Below are 19,085 nucleotides of genomic sequence, written 5' to 3'. Positions count from 1 at the left end.
CGCCTCAAATTCCCTGGCGGCATCCCCTTTGTGTGGCCGTAATGCACCCTAAAAAAAACAGCCTGCAAGTGAAGACAGACTCATCGGGGACGCAACTGTTTGTGTCCTTATCCAATTCCGAGGTGCAAATTGATGGCGGGTGGCGCAGTGGTCTAGGGCACTGCATCGCAATGCTAGCTGCGCCACCAGAGTCTCTGGGTTCGCGCCCAGGCTCTGTCGCAGCCGGCCGCGACCGGGAGGTCCGTGGGGCGACGCACAATTGGGCTAGCGTCGTCCGGGTTAGGGAGGGTTTGGCCGGTAGGGATATCCTTGTCTCATCGCGCTCCAGCGACTCCTGTGGCGGGCCGGGCGCAGTGCGCGCTAACCAAGGGGGCCAGGTGCACGGTGTTTCCTCCGACACATTGGTGCAGCTGGCTTCCGGGTTGGAGGCGCGCTGTGTTAAGAAGCAGTGCGGCTTGGTTGGGTTGTGCTTCGGAGGACGCGTGGCTTTCGACCTTTGTCTCTCCCGAGCCCGTACGGGAGTTGTAGCGATGAGACAAGATAGTAATTACTAGCGATTGGATACCACGAAAATTGGGGAGAAAAGGGGGATAAAATTTTTAAAAAAAAATATATATATATATATATATATATATAAAAAATAAAAAAACAACAATGAACACAGTGCCAAATCATGTCATGACTATATGCTAGTAATATGCTGGGAGCTAACCAACCAGGTTCAATGTTAGCTAAGCTAACATTAGGCTCTAACTAGAAAAGCAAACGGCTCTGGGATATGAATAATAACGTCAGCTAGGGAGCCAGCCAGCTAACGTTGGTTTATTTATTTAGCTTTAAATAAACAACTTTCTGTCAAAATTAGAATCGTTTAATATCTGAAAATGTAGCTAGCTAAAGCTAGACTATCTTACCTGTATACATCATAAAGCATGATGAACGTGTCTCCCTGTCAATATTTCCATGACATGGTTGCCCTTTGTTTGAAGATGTAATCCGGACACATGTGTTTTCTCTATCTCTTTAGCTATCATACTCTAATTCCACTGATTTCAAAACTTGATCCTCCAGAAAGTGGAGAGCAACACTTATGCAGCTCCACTACACAATACATAAAAAAAGTTGCATTCGACAGGATTACCAACACAGACTGACCAGCTCAAATAGACAGAAGACTTCTATATGGCAGACCAATCCGAACTCCTCTATCAGCATGTGCAGCCCGCTCATTATCTCAGCCAATCATGGCTAGTAGGAAGGCTGCTGACTTTTTCTGTGGCTTAACCAACAAGGCTCGTAATTTAACCTCTAACGCCTCACAAACCCGAATCCGGGATCCCCCCCATCAAAAAAGCTGACTAGCATAGCCTAGCCTAAAGCCACAGGGATATCATATAATAAAATGTTCATGAAATCACAAGTCCAAGACACCAAATGAATTAGCTAACCACGTTAGCAAAAGACACCACTTTTTTAACTCCACCATTTTTTTACTGCATCAGTAGCTATCACAAATTCGACCAAATAAAGATATAAATAGCCATTAACCAAGAAACAACTTCATCAGATGACAGTCTGATAACATATTTATTGTATAGCATATGTTTTGTTAGAAAAATTTGCATATTTCAGGTATAAATCATAGTTTACCATTGCAGCCACCATCACAACTCTCACCAAAGCAACTAGAATAACTACAGAGACCATCGTGTATTACCTAATTACTCATCATAAAATATGTCTTAAAAATACACAGCGTACAGCAAATGAAAGACACAGATCTTGTGAATCCTGCCAATATTTCAGATTTTCTAAGTGTTTTACAGCGAAAACACAATATAGCGTTATATTAGCTTACCACAATAGCAAACATCACAACAGCATTGATTCAAGGCAAAAATAGCGATAACGTATAAACCACCAAAATATATTACTTTTTTCACTAACCTTCTCAGAATTCTTCAGATGACAGTCCTATAACATCATATTACACAATGCATATAGAGTTTGTTCGAAAATTTGCATATTTAGCGGCACAAATCGTGGTTATACAATGAGAAAAGTAGCAAAGCTGCAAAGAAAATGTCAGGAGAAATCTTTGGAGAGGCACCTATTCTAATCAGTAACTAATCCAAAACTTGACTAAAAAATACAGGTTGGACAGCAAATGAAAGACAAATTAGTTCTTAATGCAATCGCTGTGTTACATTTTTAAAATTAACGTTACTACAACATACAGCGTGCGTTAAAGCGAGGCTACACTGAAATTAATGGCGGCTTATGCGTGTAACATTTTTCAACAGAACAACGAATTATCAGCATAAATAGTTCTTACTTTTTGATGAACTCCCATCAGAATCTTGGGAAAGGTGTCCTTTGTCCAAAATAATCGTTGCTCGGTTGTAGAATGTCCTCTTCAACGTTGCATTAGCAGTAAACATTAGGCATGTGGTCCAGACATCACCAACTCCCTAGAACGCAACACTAATACATATCCGAAAAATCGCAATATACTGAAATAAACTGATATAATTAGGCATGTGGTCCAGACATCACCAACTCCCTAGAACGCAACACTAATACATATCCGAAAAATGGCAATAATCTGACATAAACTGATATAATTCGGTTTAAAATAACAACATTATGATGTCTTTAACACCTATATCGAATAAAAACACAGCCGGATATTTCTAAGAGTTATAACCGAAGGTTCTAGCACGATATGCCAAGCTCCTTTCTGCGTCAGAGCGAAGAGGGAAAAGAACGCACACCTCCTTTCCAAGCGATTTAAAACCTTTCAGATCTGCCTAGAGACTCCATTTCAAGACTCACTATTCGCTAACAACCAGGGGAAGGCGTATGCAGTGCATCTCAACCAATAGAAGACAGGCAGATTTATAAACAGATCTGAGAACAGCTTGCAAAATGTTGCATTCTCACATCCACATAGGAAAATTGCTCTAAGTCCAGTTCTGTTTCACACACAGATATAATTCAAACGGTTTTAGAAACTAGAGAGTGTTTTCTATCCAATAGTAATGATAATATGCATATTGTACGAGCAAGAATTGAGTACGAGGCAGTTTAATTTGGGAACGTAATTATTACAAAGTGCTAACAGCACCCCCTAATGACAAGAAGTTAACAATTGTATTCGTATTTACAGATGGCATACAATATTGTTATTAAGGCATATGAAAGTTCATATGTTCGAGAAGGCAATTCTGCCAAAAAAACGCATTTTGATTTAAAAAATATTTTTTACGTTCAAATGGCTCTCCTGTGAAGTCGTGACTTGCGACATACGCCTAGTTTCCTGAATCGGGTAACATATTCCAAACATAGTCTGGGACAGTCGTGGGATGCGATAGATCACAAATTAATACAACCACTAGCATCAAAAAAAACGTTTTTACGCGATGTGGCTGACGCAAAGATCAGACCCCTTTAGCTTAAAATGTTGAGAAACTATTAGGCTATTTCTTCACATTATAAGCGGAGTGATGCGCACATGGCAGTAGGCTATGTGCTCCCAAGTGGCACAGCAGTCTAAGGCACTGCATCTCAGTTTTTGAGGTGTCATAACAGACACCCCGGTTCGAATCCTGACTGTATCACAAACGGCCGTGATTGGGAGTCCCATAGGGAGGCGCACAATTGGCCAAGCATCGTCTGGGTTTGACCGCTCTAGGGCCGTCATTGTAAATAAGAATTTGTTCTTAAATGACTTACCAAGTTAAACATTTTTTTTATACTGTATATAATTAAATGAGCAAATGTTCCATTATCAGGAAAATACCATTATCAAAAGTGACCGCAAATGTGATTATGCATGTAAACACCAGTCTCAACGTCTTCAGTGAAGAGGCAACTACGGATGTTGAGACTGGTGTTTTGCGGGTACTATTTAATGAAGCTGCCAGTTGAGGACTTGTGAGGCATCTGTTTCTCAAACTAGACACTCTAATGTACTTGTCCTCTTGCTCAACTGTGCACCGGGGCCTCCCACTCTTTCTATTCTGGTTAGAGCCAGTTTGCGCTGTTCTGTGAAGGGAGTAGTACACAGCATTGTACGAGATCTTCAGTTTCTTGGCAATTTCTCGTATGGAATAGCCTTCATTTCTCAGAACAAGACTAGACTGACGAGTTTCAGAAGAAAGCGCTTTGTTTCTGGCCATTTTGAGCCTGTAATCGAACCCAGAAATGCTGGTGCTCCAGATACTCAACTAGTCTGAAGAAGGCCAGTTTTATTGATGGTTTCTGATAATGGCCCTCTGTACGCCCATGTAGATATTCCATTAAAAATCAGCTGTTTCCAGCTATAATTGTCATTTACAACATTAACAATCTCTACACTCTATTTCGGATCAATTTGATGTTATTTTAATGGACAAAAAATTGCTTTTCTTTCAAAAACAAGGACATTTCTGAGTGACCCCAAACTTTTGAACGGTAGTGTACTAAAGAGTATATGTGTGAAATTTGTTTTGATTTAGAATGGACAGTTATCATGCACCTGTCTCAAAAGATGGGCAGGGGAGGAAAAACTTGTAATCTGTGCACTTAAATAGCAAATGGAGGATGCTTTTCCCGTGGTTCATTTTCATGCCAGCCAGGTAGGCTGTACTCCTGTTGTAAAGATAAGCAATGTGCTTAATGTTAGGAAAGTTGAGAAATAAATATGGTAGGCCTAGCCTATAGAAAGCTGATGGGATCCTCCTCTTTTTAATAGAGGCCATCACTCTGTTTTCTCCCCCAATTGCATAGCCTGTAGAAATGTAGAAAAGCTCATAGGATCTCATGAAGTGTTTGATTAGATTTTCAATTACATTTGCATTGATGTCAGAGTGATTAAAGGGACAATCGTGTGCTGAGTACCAGGCAGTTAGCAAGTTTGGTAGGCTATTAATGACCATCAGCAGCATCAGAGCTTGGGGAAGCCTAATTGCCATGACCAAATGGTCACATGGAATTTAACTGCCTTCATGACTCGTGACCGCCAGTGTTGTGGTAATACAGTCACCGCAACAGTCCTAAACAGACCAGGGATCTTGTTTTTCTGAGAATCCATTAGGTGTCTTTTTGCAAACTCCAGGCTGGCTATCATGGGCCTTTTACTAAGGAGTGGCTTCCATCTGGCCACTCTACCATAAAGGCCTGATTGGTGGAGTGCTGCAGAGATGGTTGTCCATCTGGGAGGTTCTCCCATCTCTACAGAAGAACTCTGGAGCTCTTTCAGAGTGACCATCGGGTTCTTGGTCACCTTCCTGATCAAGGTCCTTCTCCCCCGATTGCTCAGTTTTGGGTCTTGGTGGTTCCAAACTTCTTTCATTTAAGAATAATGGAGGCCTCTATGTTCTTTGGGGACCTTCAATGCTGCAGTGATTTTTTTGGTACAATTCCCCAGATCTGTACTTTGACACAATCCTGTCTCGGAGTTCTACAAACAATTTCTTCGACCTCTTGGCTTGGTTTTTGCTCTGACGTGCACTGTCAACTGTGGGACCTTATATAGACAGGTGTGTGCCTTTCCAAATCATCTCCAATCAATTGAATTTACCACAGGTGGACTCCAAACAAGTTGTAGAAACATCTCAAGGATGATCAATGGAAAAAGGATGCAACTAAGATCAATTCTGAGTCTTATTGCAAAGGGTCTGAATAGTTTTGCAAACACTTCTAAAAACCTGTATTCACGTTGTCATTATTGAGTGTTGTGTATAGATTGATGAGTAAAATTACTTAAAATCAATTTTGGCATAAGGTTCTAACGTATCAAATTGTGAAAAAAGGGAAGTGGGCTGAGTACATTCAGAATACACTGTATATGGTTCATATACACTACCGGTCAAAAGTTTTAGAACACCTACTCATTCAAGGGTTTTTCCTTATTTTACTGTTTTCTACATTGTAGAATAATAGTGAAGACATCAAAACTATGAAATAACACATATGGAATAATGTAGAAACCAAAAAAGTGTTAATCAAATCAAAATATGTTTTATATTTGAGATTCGTCAAATAGCCAACATTTGCCTTGATGACAGCTTTGCACACTCTTGGCATTCTCTGAACCAGCTTTACCTGGAATGCTTTTCCAACAGTCTTGAAAGAGTTCCCACATGCATTTCCTTCACTTTGCGGTCCGACTCATCCCAAACCATCTCAATTTGGTTGAGGTCGGGGGATTGTGGAGGCAAGGTCATCTGATGCAGCACTCCATCACTCTTCTTCTTGGTAAAATAGACCTTACACAGCCTGGAGGTGTGTCGGGTCATTGTCATGTTGAAAACAAATTTCCCACTAAGCCCAAACCAGATGGGATGGCGTATCGCTGAAGAATGCTGTGGTAGCCATGCAGTTTAAGTGTGCCTTCAATTCTAAATAAATCACAGACAGTGTCACCAGCAAAGCACCCCACACCATAACACCTCCTCCTCCATGCTTCACAGTGGGAAATACACATGTGGAGATTATCCATTCACTAACACCGTGTCTCACAAAGACATGGCGGTTGGAACCCAAAATCTCAAATTCAGACTCCAGACCAAAGGACACATTTCCACCGATCTAATGTCCATTGCTCGTGTTTCTTGGCCCAAGCCATTCTCTTCTTCATATTGGTGTCCGTTAGCAGTGCTTTCTTTGCAGCAATTCGACCATGAATGCCTGATTCACGCAGTCTCCTCTGAACAGTTGATGTTGAGATGTGTCTGTTATTTGAACTCTGCGAACCATTTATTTGGGCTGCAATTTCTGAAGCTGATAACTCACATGAACTTATCCTCTGCAGCAGAGGTAACTCTGGGTCTTCCATTCCTGTGGTGGTCTTCGTGAGAGCCAGTTTCATTATAGGGCTCAATGTTTTTGTGACTGCACTTTCTTGAAATGTTCTGTATTGACTGACCTTCATGTCTTAAAGTAATGATGGATTGTCATTTCACCTTCCTTATTTGAGCTGTTCTTGCCATAATATGGTATTTTACCAAATAGGGCAATCTTCTGTATACCCCCCTACCTTGTCACAACACAACTGATGGGCTCAAACGCATTAAGAAGGAAAGAAATTCCACAAATTCACTTTTAAGTAGGCACACCTGTTAATCGAAATGCATTCCAGTTGACTATTTCATGAAGCTGGTTGAGATAATGCCAAGAGTGTGCAAAGCTGTCATCAAGGCAAAAGGTGACCATTTGAAGAATCTCAAATATAAATTATATTTCGATTCGTTTAACACTTTTTTGGTTACTACATGATTCCATATGTGTTATTTCATAGTTTTGATGTCTTCACTATTATTCGACAATGTAGAAAATAGTAAAAATAAAGAAAATCCCTTGAATGAGTAGGTGTTCTTAAACTTTTGACCGGTACTGTATGACTCAGGCTTAATCTAGCCCAGCTGTTTGGAATATTTGTCTCCACTAAATCTTCCCCCCATTTATTTAGAAATGAAGATTCAACGAGTTATGTTAATTTCACTGCCGGGAAAAATGATTTGCAGAAACATGTGAAACAATCCTTTGAGGTAAGGATAATATACTAATACACAGTATTTATGTGCCATTTACTTAATATGTCTGAAATGTATAGCATAAGTTAAAATACCCCCTTCTTTCTCAGGTTGAAAATTATGAAAGAGGCTTCAATATTACTGTGATAATCAAGGTGCCAGTGAAGCTTGGCGACAAAGACATCTGGGCTGATCCAAAGGGTATACAGGTGAGAAGAGTGGATTCTATTTTTTGAATCACAACACCCCCTACCCTATGCTACTGATAAAAAATAGGAGAATTGAAGCTTTCTGGTATTGTAAACTTTGTCTAATCTCTCAATATTGAGCGAATTACACCCTGTTAAAATGGGAGTAAGTGGTGAACAGTGATAATGAAGAGACATTTGCAGTACTTCATTTAGCAAATTACAATGTGAAAGCAATTTTTTTTTATATAGCTTGGACAGAAAAAAAACATTTGGTTTAGCTGCCCAGTGTTCTAGTTTGGCTCTAGGTTGTCTTGATTTTCAGTGTCTCAAACTTTGAAAATGCCTGGGATTGGTAGATACAGTCTATTCGGAAAGTATTCAAATCCCTTGACTTTTTCCACATTCAGTTACATTACAGCCTTATTCTAAAATGTATTAAATCGTTTTTTTCCTCATCAATCTACATACAATACCCCATAATCACTAAGCAAAAACTTTTTTCTTTTTTTTTGCAAATGTATAATAAAAAGAAACTGAAATATAACATTTACATAAGTATTCAGAGCCTTCACTCAGTACTTTGTTGAAGCACCTTTGGCAGCGATTACAGCCTCGAGTCTTCTTGGGTATGATGCTACAAGCTTGGCGCACCTGTGGGGAAAAACTTCCCCACAGCATGATGCTGCCACCACCATGCTTAACCGTAGGGACGGTATCAGGTTTCCTCCAGATGTGACGCTTGGCATTCAGGCCAAAGAGTTCAATCTTGGTTTCATAAGACCAGATAATTTTGTCTCTCATGGTCTGAGAGTCCTTTAGGTGCCTTTTGGCAAACTCCAAGATGACTCTCATGTGCATTTTACTAAGGAGTGGCTTCCATCGGGCAGCTCCACCATAAAGGCCTGATTGGTCGTGCTACAGAGATGGTTGTCATTCTGGAAGGTTCTACCATCTCCACATAGGAACTCTAAAGCTCTGTCAGAGTGACCATCGGGTTCTTAGTCACCTCCCTGACCAAGGCCCTTCTCCGCCGATTGCTCTTGCAAGAGTCTTGGTGGTGACAAATTTCTTCCATTTAAGAATGATGGAAGCCACTGTGAAGTTGGGGACCTTCAATGCTGCAGAAATTTTTTGGGTACCCTTCCCAAGATCTGCGCCTCGACACAATCCTGAGCGCTACAGACAATTCCTTCGACCGAAAAACGGCTTGGTTTTTGCTCTGACATACATTGTCAACAGTGGTGCCTTTCCAAATCATGTCCAATCAATTGAATTTACCACAGGTGGATTGCAATCAAGTTGTAGAAGCATCTCAAGCATGATCAATGGAAACAGGATGCACCTGAGCTCAATTTCAAGTCTCATAGCAAAGGGTATGAATACTTATGTAAATAAAGTATTTCTGTTTTTTTTATACATTTGCAAACATTTCTTAAAACCTGTTTTCACTTTGTCATTACGGGATATTGTGTGTAAATAGTACCCGCAAAACACCAGTCTCAACATCAGCATTGAAGAGGCGACTCCGGGATGCTGGCCTTCTAGGCAGAGTTGCAAAGAAAAAGCCATATCTCAGACTGGCCAATAAAACGATAAGATTGAGATGGGCAAAAGAACACAGACACTGGACAGAGGAACTCTGCCTAGAAGGCCAGCGTCCCGGAGTCGCCTCTACACCGTTGATGTTGAGACTGGTGTTTTGCAGGTACTACTTAATGAAGCTGCCCGTTGAGGACTTGTGAGGCATCTGTTCCTCAAACTAGACACTCTAATGTACTTGTCCTCTTACACAGTTGTGCACCGGCATCTCCCACTCCTCTTTCTATTCTGGTTAGGGCCTGCTTGTGCTGTTCTGTGAAGGGAGTAGTACACAGCATTGTACGAGATGTTTGGTTTATTGCCAATTTCTCGCATGGAATAGCCTTCATTCCTCAAAACAAGAATTGACTGACAAGATTCAGAAGAAATGTATTTGTTTCTGGCCATTTTGAGCCTGTAATCGAACCCAGAAATGCTGATGCTCCAGATACTCAACTAGTCTGAAGAAGGCCAGTTTTATTGCTTCTTTAATCAGGACAAACGTTATCAGCTGTGCTAACATAATTGCAAAAGGGTTTTCTAATGATCAGTTAGCCTTTAAAAATGATACATTTGAATTAGCTAACACAACGTGCCATTGGAACACAGGAGTGATGGTTGCTGATAATGGGCCTCGTACGGCTATGTAGATAGTCCATAATAAATCTGCCATTTCCAGCTACAATAGTCATTTACAACATTAACAATCTCTACACTATATTTCTGATCAATTTGATGTTATTTTAATGGACAAAAAAATTGCTTTTCTTTCAAAACAAGGAGTGAACCTAAACTTCTAAACGGTAGTGTGTGTATATATATATATATATATACAGTATATATATATACAGATGAAGTCGGAAGATTACATACACTTAGGTTGGAGTCATTAAAATTCATTTTTCAAACACTCCACAAATGTCTTGTTAACAAACTATAGTTTTGGCAAGTCGGTTAGGACATCTATGTGCATGACACAAGTAATTTTTCCAACAATTGTTTACAGACAGATTATTTCACTTATAATTAATTCACTGTATCACAATTTCAGTGGGTCAGAAGTTTACATACACTACGTTGACTGTGCCTTTAAACTGCTTGGAAAATTCCAGAAAATGATGTCATGGCTTTAGAAGCTTTTGATAGGCTAACTGACATAATTTGAGTCAATTGGAGGTGTACCTGTAGATGTATTTCAAGGCCTACCTTCAAACTCAGTGCCTCTTTGCTTGACATCATGGGAAAATCAAAAGAAATCAGTCAGAAAAAAATTGTAGACCTCCACATGTCTGGTTCATCCTTGGGAGCAATTTCCAAACGCCTGAAGGTCCCACGTTCATCTGTACAAACAATAGTACGCAAGTATAAACAGCATGGGACCACGCGGCCGTCATACCGCTCAGTCTCCTAGAGATGAACGTACTTTGGTGCAAAAAGTGCAAATCAATCCCAGAACAACAGCAAAAGACCTTTGAAGATGCTGGAGGAAACAGGTACAAACGTATCTATATCGACAGTAAAACGAGTCCTATATCGACAACCTGAAAGGCCGCTCAGCAAAGAAGAAGCCACTGCTCCAAAACCGCCATAAAAAAGCCAGACTACGGTTTGCAACTGCATATGGGGACAAAGATCGTACTCTTTGGAGAAATGTCATCTGGTCTGATGAAACAAAAATAGAACTGTTTGGCCATATTAACTATCGTTATGTTTGGAGGAAAAAGGGGGATGCTTGCAAGCCGAAGAACACTATCCCAACCGTGAAGCACGGGGTGGCAGCATCATGTTGTGGGGGTGCTTTGCTGCAGGAGGGACTGGTACACTTCACAAAATAGATGGCATCATGAGGTAAGGAAAATTATGTGGATATATTGAAGCAACATCTCAAGACATCAGTCAGGAAGTTAAAGCTTGGTCGCAAATGGGTCTTCCAAAAGGACAATGACCCCAAGCATACTTCCAACGTTATGGCAAAATGGGTCAAGGACAACAAAGTCAAGGTCTTGGAGTGGCCATCACAAAGCCCTGACCTCAACCCTTTTGAAAATTTGTGTGCAGAACTGAAAAAGCGTGTGCGAGCAAGGAGGCCTACAAACCTGACTCAGTTACATCAGCTCTGTCAGGAGGAATGGGCCAAAATTCACCCAACTTATTGTGGGAAACTTGTGGAAGGCTACCTGAAAAGTTTGACCCAAGTTCAACAATTTAAAGGCAATGCTACCAAATACTAATTGAGTGTGTGTAAACTTCTGACCCACTGGGAATGTGATGAAAGAAATACAAGCTGAAATAAATAATTCTCTCTACTATTATTCTGACATTTCACATTCTTAAAATAAAGTGGTGATCCTAACTGATCTAAGACAGGGAATTCTTACTAGGATTACATGTCAGGAATTGTGAAAAATTGAGTTTAAATGTATTTGGCTAAGGTGTATGTAAACTTCCGACTTCAAATGTATATTAACAGTACCAGTCAAAAGTTTGGACACACCTACTCATTCCAGGGTTTTTCTTTATTTGTTGTATTTTATATTTGCCTTGATGACAGCTTTGCACACTCTTTACATTCTCTCAACCAGCTTCATGATGTAGTCACCTAGAATGCATTTCAATTAACAGGTGTGCCTTGTTTCCTTCTTAATGTATTTGAGCCAATCAGTTGTGCTGTGACAAGATAGGGGTAGTATACAGAAGCTAGCCCTATTTGGTAAAAGACCAAGTCCATATTATGGCAAGAACATCTCAAATAAGCAAAGAGAAACGACAGTCCATCATTACTTAAAGACATGAAGGTCAGTCAATGCGGACAATTTCAAGAACTTTTAAAGTTTCTTCTAGTGCAGTCGCAAAAACCATCAAGCGCTGAGATGAAACTTGCTCTCATGAGGACCGCCACGGGAAACAAAGACCCAGAGTTACCTCTGCTGCAGAGATTAAGTTCATTAAAGTTAACTGCTCTTCAGGTTGCAGCCCAAATACATGCTTCACAGAGTTCAAGTAACAGACACATCTCAACATCAACTGTTCAGAGGAGACTGCGTGAATCAGGCCTTCATGGTCGAATTTCTGCAAAGAAAACACTGCTAAAGGACACCAATAAGAAGAAGAGACTTGCTTGGACCAAGAAACACAAGCAATGGACATTAGACCGGTGGAAATTTGTCCTTTGGTCTGATGTGTCCAAATCTGAGATGTTTGGTTCCAACCGCCGTGTCTTTGTAAAACGCAGAGTAGGTGAATGGATGATCTCCGCATGTGTGGTTCCCACCGTGAAGCATGGAGGAGGAGGTGTGATAGTGTGGGGGTGCTTTTCTGGTGACACTGTCTGTGATTTACTTAGAATTCAAGGCAGACTCGACCACCATGGCTACCACAGCAATCTGGTTAGGGCTTAGTGGGACTATCATTCGTTTTTCAATAGGACAATGACCCAAAACACACCTCCAGGTTGTGTAAGGGCTATTTGACCAAGGAGAGTGATGAGTGCTGCATCAGATGACTTGGCCTCCACAATCACTTGACCTCAACCCAATTGAGATGGTTTGAGATGAGTTGGACCGCAGAGGAAGGAAAAGCAGCTAACAAGTGCTTAGCATATGTGGGAACTCTTTCAGGACCGTTGGAAAATTTCATCTTGAAGCTGGTTGAGAGAATTCCAAGAGTGTGCAAAGCTGTCATCAAGGCAAAGGGTGGTTACTTTGAAGAATCTTAAATATGAAGAATCTTAAATATATAAAATATATATATTTTTTAAATTGTTACTACATGATTCCATATGGGGCGGCAGGGTAGCCTAGTGGTTAGAGCGTTGGACTAGTAAACGAAAGGTTGCAAGTTTGAATCCCCGAGTTGACAAGGTACAAATCTGTCGTTCTGCCCCTGAACAAGGCAGTTAACCCACTGTTCCTAGGCCGTCGTTGAAAAAAAGAATTTGTTCTTAACTGACTTGCCTAGTTAAATAAAGGTAAAAATAAATATGTGTTATTTCAAAGTGCTGATGTCTTCATTATTATTCTACAATGGTGCTGTTGGTGCTGTTGCCATTCCACGCGGTGGTTGAGGTTGAGGTGGTTAGCTCATCGAAGTTATCGGCGGACTCTCGGAACATATCCCAAGCAAGCAGTGCTAACAAAGCAGTCCTGGAGCGTAATCCCTGATTCTGATGACTATTTCTCAACAGAGCGAGTCACAGGTACTTCTTGTTTGAGCTTCTGCTTGTAAACAAGAAGAAGGAGTACAGAGTCATGAGCTGATTTGCCAAATGGGGAAGGAGTTAATGCCTTGTATGCTTGCTTGTGGGTAGAGGAACAGTTGGGCATCCTGTGTCTTAATGACGGGGAATTAAAATATACTTTGAACAAAAATATAAATGCAATATGCAACAATAACTACGATTTTACGGATTTACAGCTCATATAAGGAAATTGGTAAATTAAAATCAATTCATTAGGCCCTAATCTATATATTTCACATGACTGGGAATACAGATATGCATCTCTTGGTCACAAATACCTTTTAAAAAATCCTATGGGCGTGGTGCTCACACCAGTCAGTATCTGGTGTGACCACCATTAGCCTCATGCAGAGCGACAGATCTCCTTCATATAGAGGTGATCAGGCTGTTGATTGTGGCCTGTGGAATGTTGTCCCAATCCTCTTCAATGGCTGTGTGAAGTTGCAGGATATTGGTGGGAACTGGAACACGCTGTCATACACGTCGATCCAGAGCATCCCTAACATGCTCAATGGGTGACATGTCTGGTGAGTATGCAGGCCATGGAAGAACTGGGAAATTTTGAGCTTCCAGGAATTGTGTACAGATTCTTGCAACATGGGGCCGTGCATTATCATGCTGAAACATGAGGTAATGGCAGCAGATGAATAGCACGACAATGGGCCTCAGGATCTCGTCACAGTATCTCAGCATTCAAATTGACATTGATAAAATGCAATTGTGTTCATTGTCTGTAGCTTATGGCTGCCCATACCATAACCCCACTGTTCACAACATTGACATCAGCAAACCGCTCGCCTACACAACGCAATACACTCTGTCTGCCATCTGCCCGGTACAGTTGAAACCGGAATTCATCCGTGAAGAGCACACTTTTTGCTTTTTGTAACATTTCTGGGATCTTTTATTTCAGCTCATGAAACATTGGACCAACACTTGACATATTGTGTTTATATTTTTGTTCAGTGTATAAATAAATTAGTAATGATACATGCACAAATAGTACAAATGTAAAGTAAGCACTATGTTCAATCCCAAGAAATGGGACCAAGAAAGTGGAAATTGCAAGTTTTATTTCAGTTTTGTGATGATTGGAATTGACAGGAAACTTTTGTGTTTCAGATTCAAGGTTGTCAAAGACACAAGGATGAAGAACCTACTGCCACAGAGTTTGTGGACAAGCTGCAGAAAAATCACGCTGTGGTGAATAGTGCTCGCCCATTTCTGTTTTATAATGTCATCCACTTCTATTTGAAATAATATTTCTCAACTTCCTGGTATTGCAATTTTAAGAGGCCAGCTAACGGTCACACCTAACACCAACTTGCATTGAGTGTCACGAACAGTAGTAATGACAGGTTTTCTGCAAATAGATTGTTTATTTAATTACATGTCTCGACACATAATCTTATGGCAAAACATATATCCTAGAATTTTTTAGATGTTAAAGCCAAGTGTTGTTACAGATTTGCTGTGTCTAGAAATGCTGTTAAATGTAAACAGAATTACATTTAGGTAGTTGCCTGATTCTGTATGAAGGCAAACTTAATTAAGATAAGGTATTCACAACCTCTTAAAATGTGACTTTTAACATGTTTAATTTGTGTTACACTTTATAACTCATGAATAACCCATTGTAAATTGTTCATAAAGGAGTATGAATGCTTTATAAATGATAAGGAATGTTGTAAATGCTTAACAACTATAATGCAGTTATAAATAGTTGTAATGCGTATTCATGGGTTAATAGTAAATAATGGATTCTATTATATTAATGTGTTAGATTGTCATTAGTTCAAAAGTGATCACAATCATTTTATCTTCCCCCTATCCTACAGGACTGCTCTGTCGCAAAGTGCGGGGTGTTCATGTGCAAAAGCTTCATTCGAAATTTGGATCGTAACTCTTACAACATCACTGGTAACCTCAGCTCTGGATGGATAGAACAGGTAATAAATTTAAGGATGGAGGTATGGATAATTGTATACAGTATTTTCCCCCAATGCTAGCTGTGCTAATTTACAGTACATATCTCCTTACTAACATTCCTCGCTCTTTCTCTCTGTTCTCAGATTGGTCTTGAGTCTGCCCAGTTCAACTTGGTCAGCAGTGCCACTGTAGATTATGACAGAAACCAATACATCTATTATTCTTCGGACTCCAAAAATAACCCACCTATACAAAAGGTAGCCTTTTAGATGTTATCTCCTCAAATCAGGGTTGGGGTTAATTCGAATTGAAATCAGTCAATTCAGGGAGTGAATTGATATTAAAATCCAAATGTGAAAACGTTTGGCATAACCAGCTTCTCCTTTTCAGCTTATTGCAAAGTTATAAAAAATCATATTAAAATGTTTTACTTATTGAATTGGAATTTCAGTTTACTTCCTGAATTGACTGCCTTCAATTTGAAATTGACTCCAACCCTGCCGCCCAGTAAGATTGATAACTTAATTTAGCTTCAGTTGAAAATACATGCATTTGTCATCCTCAGATTGAAACTCAGGTGGAGGTGTATCCTGAGGTTGACTTCACAAAGCCGGTCATCGGGGGTGTTGTGGGAGGTCTGCTGCTGTTAGCTTTGATCACAGCTGGGCTTTATAAGGTAATATTCATTACATATTTGGTATTATCAATTTCACTCACATATGTTGAATATCTACAGTATAGTCAAAGGTTTTAATGTACATCACCATTTATTATATAGTAGTTCTAAAACCAGGGTCGTTTTCATATCCATGTAATGTGCCATGTACAGCATACAATGCCTTCGGAAAGTATTCATACCCCTCAACTCATTCCACATTTTGTTGTGTTACAGCCTGAATTCAAACATTTATTAAATGAAAAAATATCTCACCCATCTACACACAATACCCCATAAGTGCAAATATGTTTTTAGATTTTTTTTGCAAATGTATTGAAAATGAAATAGAGAAATATATAATTTAGTTAAGTATTCACACCCCTGAGTCAATACTTTGTCGAAGCACCTTTGGTAGCAATTACAGCTGTGAATCGTTCTGGGTATGTGTAATGAACACGATGGGAGACAGAGAGCTGGTTTCAAGCGCAGGGCGCAGCAGGTGTTTATTTGTAAAGGACCACAGGTGGCAGGTAGCTGGGTCCAGGGGCAGGCAGAAGGTCATACACAGGGGGTCCAAAAAGGCAACAGTACAGGCAGGGAAAAGTCTAGTAAAGTCGTCCGGGAGATCAGACAATAGGTTGATAACATGAAATCCGAAAGTACAGGCAGGGAATAGGCAAAGGCGTCGTCAGTTTTTGCCTGCCTCACTATCATACACGGGAGGATTTCAATTAAGGGAAAAAAAGAAAAAAAAACAATACCTCACAATGATGGGGTGCGAAGAACTGAACTAAATAGTGTGTGATAATGACATACAGGTGTGTGAACAGGTGATCAGAATTCAGGTGATTGGGATCTGGAGAGTGAGTTGCGTTCAGGGGATCTATGTGTTTGAGAGTATGAGCTGGAAAGTATTTTTTTTAAATATATATATATTTCACCTTTATTTAACCAGGTAGGCCAGTTGAGAACAAGTTCTCTGTGACCTGGCCAAGATAAAGGAAAGCAGTGCGACAAAAACAACAACACAGAGTTACACAAACAAACGTACAGTCAATAACACAAAAGAAAAATAGAAAAATCTATGTACAGTGTGTTCAAATGTAGGGAGGAAGGCAATAAATAGGCCCTAGAGGTGAAAATAATTACAATTTAACATTAATTCTGGAGTGATAGATGTGCAGATGATGAATTTGCAAATAGAGATACTGGGGTGCAAAGAGCAAGCGGGTAAGTAATATCATGGGGATAAGGTAGACGGGTGTGCTATTTACAGATTGGCTGTGTACAGGTACGGGGATCGGTAAGCTGCTCAGACAGTTGATGCTTAAAGTTAGGGAGGGAGATATAAGACTCCAGCTTCAGAGATTGTTGCAATTCGTTCTAGTCATTGGCAGTAGAGAACTGGAAGGAAAGGCGGCCAAAGGAAGTGTTGGCTTTGGGGATGACCAGTGCAAAATACATGCTGGAACATGTGCTACGGGTGGGTGTTGCTATGGTGACCAGTGAGCTGAGATAAGGCGGGGCTTTACCTAGCAAAGACTTATAGGTTACCTGGAGCCAGTGGGTTTGCCGACGGCTATGTAGTGAGGACCAGCCAACGAGAGCATACAGGTCGCAGTGGTGGGTAGTATATGGGGCTTTGGTGATAAAACGGATGGCACTGTGATAGACTACATCCAGTTTGCTGAGTAGAGTGTTGGAGGCTATTTTGTAAATTACATCGCCGAAGTCAAGGATCGGTAGGATAGTCAGTTTTATGAGGGTATGTTTGGCGGCATGAGTGAAGGAGGCTTTGTTGCGAAATAGCAAGCCAATTCTAGATTTAATTTTGGATTGGAGATGCTTAATGTGAGTCTGGGAGGAGAGTTTACAGTCTAGCCAGACACCTAGGTATTTGTAGTTGTCCACATATTCTAGGTCAGAACCGTCCAGAGTAGTGATGCTAGTCGGGCGGGAGGATGCGGGCAGCAATCGGTTGAAGAGCATACACTTAGTTTTACTAGGATTTAAAAGCAATTGGAGGTCACGGAAGGAGTGTTGTATGACATTGAAGCTTGTTTGGAGGTTTGTTAGCACAGTGTCCAAAGAAGGGCCAGATGTATACAGAATGGTGTCGTCTGCGTAGAGGTGGATCAGAGAATCACCAGCAGCAAGAGTGACATCATTGATATATACAGAGAAAAGAGTCGGCCCGATAATTGAACCCTGTGGCACCCCTATAGAGACAGCCAGAGGTTCGGACAACAGGCCCTCCGATTTGACACACTGAACTCTCAAGTTGCTGCAGGGGTTGCTGAGATGTTGGCCATGGTAGGGGTAGCCAGGTGGAAAGTGTGGCCAGCCGTGGAATGTTTTTAATTAAAATTATCGATTATCGTAGATTTATCAGTGGTGACAGTGTTTCCTATTCTACGTGCAGTGGGCAGCTGGGAGGAGGTACTCTTATTCTCCATGGACTTTACAGTGTCCCAAAACTTTTTGGAATTAGTGCTACAGGAATCAAATTTCTGTTTGCAAAAGCTAACCTTAGCTTTCCTAACTGACTGAGTATATTGGTTCCTGACTTCCCTGAAAGGTTGCATATCGCGGAGGCTTTTCAAGTAGGCTGGAAAGTGAGCTGCGTTCAGGGGATCTACGTGTTTGAGAGTGTGAGTTGGAAGAAGACATTACAGTACGTTTCTAAGAGTTTTCCACACCTGGATTGTGCAACCTTTGCCCATTATTATTTTCAAAATTCTTCAAGCTCTGTCAAATTGGTTGTTGATCATTGCTAGACACCCATTTTGATGTCTTGCCATAGATTTTCAAGTAGATTTCAATCAAAACTGAAACTCTGCCACTCAGGAATATTCACTGTCTTCTTACTAAGCAACTCGTGTAGATTTGACCTTGTGTTTTAGGTTATTGTCCTGCTGAAAGGGGAATTAATCTCCCAGTGTCTGGTGGAAAGCAGCCTGAACCAGGTCTCCACT

At 40.6% G+C, this 19,085-nt stretch overlaps 1 protein-coding gene across 1 annotated transcript in view; it reads left to right on the top strand.

Moving 5' to 3' along the window:
- LOC120046421 (integrin alpha-M-like) overlaps positions 1 to 19,085 on the top strand; it is a 64,142-nt gene that overhangs the window by 39,859 nt on the left and 5,198 nt on the right. Inside the window, exons 24-29 of the mRNA XM_038991641.1 lie at positions 7,454 to 7,532; positions 7,628 to 7,726; positions 14,646 to 14,726; positions 15,362 to 15,472; positions 15,596 to 15,709; positions 16,018 to 16,128. Coding sequence (XP_038847569.1) covers positions 7,454 to 7,532; positions 7,628 to 7,726; positions 14,646 to 14,726; positions 15,362 to 15,472; positions 15,596 to 15,709; positions 16,018 to 16,128 — 595 coding nt within the window. The remainder of the gene's footprint in view (positions 1 to 7,453; positions 7,533 to 7,627; positions 7,727 to 14,645; positions 14,727 to 15,361; positions 15,473 to 15,595; positions 15,710 to 16,017; positions 16,129 to 19,085) is intronic.

The sequence above is a fragment of the Salvelinus namaycush genome, chromosome 4, assembly GCF_016432855.1.
Source record: "Salvelinus namaycush isolate Seneca chromosome 4, SaNama_1.0, whole genome shotgun sequence".
NCBI classification, from domain to species: domain Eukaryota; kingdom Metazoa; phylum Chordata; class Actinopteri; order Salmoniformes; family Salmonidae; genus Salvelinus; species Salvelinus namaycush.
This window is presented reverse-complemented; position numbering and strand designations above follow the sequence as displayed.